We start from the raw sequence: 7300 nt of genomic DNA on the forward strand, positions 1-7300 counted from the left end.
AGGTCTAAATGACTCATATAGTCAGGCAAGACGCAAATTCTTATGAAATCTACTGAACCTAGTCTAAATCAAGCATATGCTATGGTTATCGAGGATGAGACTCAAAAAGGATCGCCATGGCACAACTCTACAGGTCTCAACTCACTAATGGAGGGCAATGATATTACTGCACTTTGGAGTGCTAAAGGACCTCGGATGCAGAAACCTAGGAAGAACTTCAACATAGTGTGTGATTTCTGTAAAATGAAAGGCCACAACAAAGAGAATTGCTATCAATTAATTGGATATCTACAAGATTTCAAGGGTAGAAGAAAGCCAGTGGCTAACTCAACACACTTTGGTAACTCTGCACAACTAGGGAATCATGGACAACATCAAGGAATGGGAAATAACTCAGGAAATGGTCACACTAGTTTTGGAGCTACACGACCCTTAGGTTCAAATATTGTTTACATCAATGCAGGTTATACAGGATCACTAGGTGGTTTTACAGGTGCAGAGAAAGATGCAGGGCTGAGCATGCAGATGCCAACGCAATTCACTCCAGAATAGTATGACCAAATTCTAAAGATGCTACAAAAGGACAGTACACCTGAATCAACAGCTAATGCATCTAATGCAGCAGGTATAGTTGACCATCCGATGCTTGCAAATGCAGTTAGTGTAACTCATTCTACTAATAGTAAAGCAAAGGATGATAAGTGGATAGTAGATACAGGGGCAACAGATCACATGGTGTCAAACAATGAAGTGATCTCTAAGCCTAAAGAACAGTCTAAATGTATAGGAGGAAAATTTCATTTGCCAAATGGAGATATATTGGCCATTTCTTGTGTAGGAAGCTCGGAATTAGATCAAGGGATTATATCTAATGTGCTTTGCATACCAGGCTTTAAATACAATTTACTGTTAGTATCAAACCTGACTAGGGAGCTAAACTGTTGTATGCTATTCTTTCTTGACTTTTGCCTCATGCAGGACCTTCACACTGGGAAGGTGAAAGGGACTGGTAGGCTGAAAGGAGATCTATACTATTGGCCTCACAGTGATAGAGATAGGATTCAAGCCTCAGCAGCACTGTGTGTGACCAATGAAGAAGAGCTATGGCACAGAACACTTGGGCACATTCCACATAAGGTTCTACAGCACATGCATATAATAAAACACAATAGGTTGCATTTAATAATATCTGTCCTATTTGTCCCTTGGCAAAACAGACAAGGTTTCCTTTTCCATAAAGTACTAGTAGAGATTGTAAAACATTTGATTTGATACATGGTGATGTATGGGGTCCCTATAGAACCCCTACCTATGATGGGAATGGATTTTTTCTCACTTTAGTAGATGACTATAGTAGAATGGTTTGGATATTTCTGCTCAAGCTTAAAAGTGATGTACCTACTGTAATAAAAGACTTCATGACTCCTGTAAATACTCAGTTTAACAGTGCAATAAAGGTATTCAAGAGAGACAATGGAACAGATTTCTTTAATTCACATTGTGCAGATATGCTTAGGAATGCGGGTGTGGTACATCAAAGTTCCTGTGCCTATACACCAGCAGAATGGAGTGGTAGAAAGGAAACTCAGGCAGATTCTTGAGGTTTCTAAAGCCATCAAGTTTCAGGGAAGCATTCCACTGAAATTCTGGGGGTTTTGTGTGCAGAATGCAGTATATCTGATCCATAGAATTCCATCCACAACATTAGCAGGAAAATCACCTTTTGAAATGTTCTATGGTCGACCACCTAATCTGCAACATCTCACACTTTTGGGAAGCCTCTGCTATGCTACTGCCACTGATAGAGGTGACGAATTTGGAGCTAGAGCAGAACCAACAATGCATATGGGATATTCATCCACTCAAATGGGTTATAGGCCATATAGAGGGTGTTTGGATTGGCTTTTAAGTTGGTCAAATCAGCTTTTAAGCTCTTTTTAGCTTTTTTCAGTGTTTGGCAAAGTCAAAAAGTGCTTAAAATAAGTTAAAAACTTCTTAAAACAAGCCAAAAGCAATAAGCTGGGCAATTCCAACTTACTGCTTTTGGCTTAAAAGCTATTTCTGCTGAAAAGCTACTTTTTTTAAACCAATCCAAACGGGCTCATAGTCACACTAACAAATATGTTTTTGTAAGCAGGGATGTATCTTTCAAGGAGTACATTTTTTCATTCAAAACCACAGCTTCCACATGCAGGAGGAATACTGCTGAGCAGTTTGTTGATACAGATGATACCTTCATCATTAATCCTACGTCTGAGGTCTCAGAGATTGCTCTTGATTCAGTAGTAGCACCCCACCTTCTCCTGAGTCTTCCTCAGCTCCTACTCCTGTTGCTCTATCTTCTGAAGACCTGGCACTACCTCACCCTACACCACCTCTTTCAGCAGTAATGCCAAGTCCAACTATGGCTTCTTTACAAGAAGAGGGACTAAGAAAGTCTACTAGGACTTCCAAGCCACCTGGATGGCTCAATGATTTTGCTCATGGAATGCTAAAAGTTGGTCCTTCTACTGCCTTGAGTTCCAGTTATCCCATGTCTGCTCACATGTCCTATGCCTCATTATCTTCACCTTACTTTAAGGCTCTTTGCTCTTTCTCTGCTGTTACAGAACCAACTTCCTGTGCTGATGCCCTTCGAGATCCCAAGTGGATTGCAGCCATGGATGCAGAGTTACAAGCCCTACAAGACAATCACACCTGGGAGTTAGTTTTCCCGCCACCTAACAAGAGAGCTATAGGGTGTAAATGGGTGTTCAAGGTGAAATATAATGCCAAAGGTGAGGTGGAAAGGTATAAAGCTCGCTTAGTGGCCAAAGGTTACACACAACAAGAGGGTCTTGATTATCAAGAGACCTTCTCCCCTATGGTGAAAATGGTCACAGTAAGGACTGTTTTGTCCTTAGCAGCTATGCATGGATGGAAGCTACATCAGATGGATGTCTTCAATGCTTTTCTTCAAGGTGACTTGCTGGAAGAAGTGTATATGACTCCACCTCCTGGTCTTTTAGGTGAGGGGGAGACTCCTAGAGTTTGCAAGCTTCAGAAGTCCTTGTATGGGCTCAAGCAGGCATCTCGGCAATGGAACTTGAAGCTCAGTGAGGCCCTCTCTTCCTCAGGCTTTGTGTAGAGCCATCATGATTATTCCCTCTTCAGTAAGAGGTCAAGTTCTGGTTTGGTCATCATCTTGATCTATATGGATGACCTCTTGATCACTGGCTCATCTCGTCAATTGATTCAGGATGCCAAAGCTATGCTCCAACATCACTTCAAGATCAAGGACCTGGGGGAGATGAGATACTTCCTTGATCTTGAAGTTGCAAGGAGAAGACAAAGCATTTTGGTTTGTCAAAGGAAGTTCCCACTTGATCTTATTGCCACACTTGGGCTTGCAGGTTCTAAACCGGCCTGCACACCTCTTGACACAAGCCATAAGCTCACCAGTGTAGAGTATGATCAAGCCAATGCTCATGGAGCTGTGGATGCTGATGAGTTACTTAGTGATCCAAGCAGCTATCAAAAATTAGTTGGGAAGCTGCTGTATCTTACCATGACAAGGCCAGACATCAGCTATGTTGTATAAAATTTAAGCCAGTTCATGCACAAGCCAAAGAAGTCACATTTGGAAGGAGCAATGAGAGTGGTAAGGTACCTAAAGAATGCACCAGGGCTGGGGATTCTGCTATCATCTCAGTCTTCTGACTAGCTCATAGTGTATTGTGATGCAGATTGGGCCACTTGCCCAATGACTAGAAGATCAGTGAGTGGGTTTGTGATAAAGCTATGAGACTCTCTTATCTCCTGGAAGTCCAAGAAACAAAGTACAGTGTCAAGGAGCTCTGCAGAAGCAGAGTATAGAAGTATAGCCAATGTTATAGCAGAAGTGGTCTAGTTAACAGGGTTGTTTAAGGAATTGAATGTTGACTTGAAACTTCCAGTGAAGCTGCATTGTGACAGTAAAGCGGCTATTCAGATTGGTGCAAATCCCATGTACCATGAAAGAACCAAACATATCGAGATCGACTGCCATTTTGTTCGAGAAAAGATTCAGCAAGGCCTAATACAGACTGCACATGTTTCTACAAACCTGCAGATTGCCGATGTACTAACAAAAGGATTGGTGAAGGCACAACATGATTTCTTACTATCCAAGCTGGGAGTGTACAAGTTGTTTACACTATACTGCTTGAGGGGGGGAGTATTAAGGATATAGACACACTTAAAGTAGTTAAGTAGTTATAGTGTAGAGGGTAATTATGTAAATTATGGATTAGTTAGTTAGGTCGGCTAGTACAGTGTATTAATATTGTGTACAGTAACTTTCTTCTTCAATTCAATATAACAATTCCTTCTTCTTCTCTCAATCTCTCTTCTCTCTACGACTGAGCTTAGCTCGATCATTCCCTTGACGATCTCCGACAAAAATACTGGACAAGTAAAAGTGAACGAAGGGAGTATTAATTAGGACATGAATTGGACTATTCTACCCGTATTTATGTTTTAAGATATAATCCCTCTTTATTGAATATTTATTCTATTTATGCGTTATCTCTATCTTCAAGAATAATTATTACTAAGGGTAAAAAAGGAAAAAAAACAATCAAGTTTGTCTTGAACTTCTAGACAAATAATTTGAGACAACTATTTTTAATAACCACGACAGTTAAGATGAGACGGAGGGAGTAAATGATAATGCTACGAGTTTGATCCCAACACTAAATAAACTAAAATTAGATTTTTCTTGTTTCTTCATAAACTCTATATCTATAAATGTGGTTAAAACTAGTGTTGAACTCTGTTATAATTCGATTATTTCTAAAGTTAGTTTTAATACAGAGACGAAGAGAGATTTGTTTTGGATAAAAAAGGAGCGTGATAAAATATTACACAAATAAATCCAAGGCATATTTCTTATATACACACTTCTGCACTTAATTATGATTGTGTGCTATATATATATAGATTCTCATTTTAATTTCTAACTGGTAAAATTAAATTGTCTGATTTGATATAAGTAAGTGTTACAGTTGGATAATTTGGGAATAGGCTAGGGGGAGGGATTGAATAGGTTTGGAAATAAGCCAGAAAAAATACGTTGAGGGACTAAACTATACAGTATATAGAATGGGGCGTTGTATTTTAGACTTGTAGTGGAGGTGTTGGTGGGGGAATGAAAGTGATCGTACATATTGTGATGGTCAATTGGTCATCTTGGTGTTAGCAAAGGTGCTTTTAGTATTATTCTTTTTTTTTTTTTTGGTTGAGTATGGGCTTGCATGAATCCGCACTTTTTTCGCAATAATACATTAATATCCTCTTTTATTTATTATCAAATGTATTTTTGCAAAACTATGATATTATTCAACTTATCACTTAAAATAAACAATACTCCATAATTTATCAAGATTAGGAATCAAATCTTCCATTTTCTTGTTTGATTTCCTTTTTCTTCTCACTCGGTGTCCGATACTCGCATTGGGGTCCGACTAAATTCGAATTTGTGATGGGAAGTCCCATATTGGTATAACTTGCTGAATTCCATGCTCCAAAAAGATTGAATTGTAAGTGTTGAATTATTTACTCTAAGGATGAATTCCCACTTAAAACTTTCTTTCCTTCTTTTTATAGTGGTGCGCCCATGTTCTACAAATCCGCATCTGGGTAAAGAGCTCCCTAACAAAAGTGGCTCTATACCCAAGGCTTGAACCCAAAACTTTGATTAAGGATGAAGGAGTATTACCACTCCACCACAACCCTTGTTGATTTCCTTATTTGATTTCGTAAAACCTATAAGTATTAAGTAGAGACATATTTAAAATTTTAAGTCGGAGCCTGCGGGGTACAATTGCATCCACTGCTATTTTTAGTGGCAGATGATACAAATTTAGTAAAAATATGTATCATCTGCCATTAAATTAGTATATAAATTAATGACAGATAAGGAAATCATATATTTAGTATATATTTGATTTTTAATTTTTTGGAATTTTTCTTGGAGGATCACGCTAGTGGTATCTTGTTTTGTTAGTGCAATTATTCTGGCTTAATTGTGGTGCTTATAATTGCTAAGCGCATGATTCATACGTATAATTGTGATGTGAAAAGTGAGGTCTATGTTATTTCTAATAATGTTCGGCTTAAGTTGGATGTCACATAGATGTTAAATTAAAAATCAAGTAATTCAGTGGGTCCATGATAAACAGTCTTATAGCATGTTTCGTCAAGCTGCAAAAATCAGCTTATTTTAAGAAGTGATTTTTCTTAAAAGTATTTTTGGTGAGAAACAGTTTGTGTTTGGCTAATTAATTCGAAAAATACTCTCTATCTCTTTCAATCTATCAGAACATATCAGGCTATCTATCAATCGATTTGAAGAACTCCTCACGAGAGAGAATCAATTCTTTCCACCTTCCTTGAGAAATGCATTTCATAATCCTTGTTAGGGCCGCATACCTCACCAGTATAGGCCTCATACGCCTTAATCACGTTTTGGATCCTTCCTGACCAATCTTTCATCAATTTATTGGCTCCAAAATCATTGTTGATTGCTTCAATGAAAATAAAGAAGCCCCTAAAATTACCCATACCTAGACTCATGGCGGAGCTTCATTTCATCCAAATTCTCGGCTGGCGCTATGGAAGGTTCTAGAAGGTTCCGGAGTGATCTAGGAGTTGGTGGAAGCTCCATGGAAGCACAAAGGAGTGGTGGCATCTTAGAGGACTCTAGAGAGTCCTAGGAAGCTGCCTAGGTTGGCCAAAGGGGTTGCCATACAAGCTACAAGAAGCTAGCATTCTATAGAAGGTTCTAGAATGGCCTAGCCATCGTCTTACCTCCTGCGAGATAGCTTCCAATCCAACATTGTCATGCATCAAATGGCTGTCTCTCCTCTCTCAAAGCAGGCGAGCTTCAATCCCCTTTCGTTATTACAACCTTCTTTTTTGATGTCAAAGACCAGAAGCTACGCGCAAATTCTCATTGGATCTCGGTTGTTCTTAACAGCGATGGCTATTCATTTAAGTCTTCGGGTAGCACCACTAGATCTTCAACAAGGTGGAAATTCTCGTATTCCGTATGTACATGTTCCTGCGGCTCGGATGAGTATTCTTGTATATATCGTTACGGCTATAAACACTTTACCATATGTACCTCGGGAGCCCCGGCCCATTTGATCACGCCCAACTATGCCTTATAAAAAGGACAATGCGGTCGCTGCAAATATAATCCGGTTTACAAGTCCGGAGTCAAATCCCACAGAGAGTTAACCTATCAACTGCTACCTTCAGACCCACCAAGTCTTCAGAA

At 39.2% G+C, this 7300-nt stretch overlaps 1 protein-coding gene across 1 annotated transcript; it reads left to right on the top strand.

The window, feature by feature from the left end:
• Positions 1 to 3193: 3193 nt before the first annotated feature.
• On the top strand, positions 3194 to 3580 carry LOC109208023 (uncharacterized mitochondrial protein AtMg00810-like). Its single transcript, XM_019371021.1, has one exon. The coding sequence runs from the start codon at positions 3194 to 3196 to the stop codon at positions 3578 to 3580; it is 387 nt and encodes a 128-aa protein (XP_019226566.1).
• Positions 3581 to 7300: the final 3720 nt, after the last annotated feature.

The sequence above is a fragment of the Nicotiana attenuata genome, unplaced genomic scaffold (assembly GCF_001879085.1).
Source record: "Nicotiana attenuata strain UT unplaced genomic scaffold, NIATTr2, whole genome shotgun sequence".
NCBI classification, from domain to species: Eukaryota; Viridiplantae; Streptophyta; class Magnoliopsida; order Solanales; family Solanaceae; genus Nicotiana; species Nicotiana attenuata.

What these genes read in the sequence shown, in the direction of transcription:
- LOC109208023 (XM_019371021.1), top strand. Translation starts at nt 3,194, where the DNA reads ATGGATGACCTCTTGATCACTGGCTCATCTCGTCAATTGATTCAGGAT.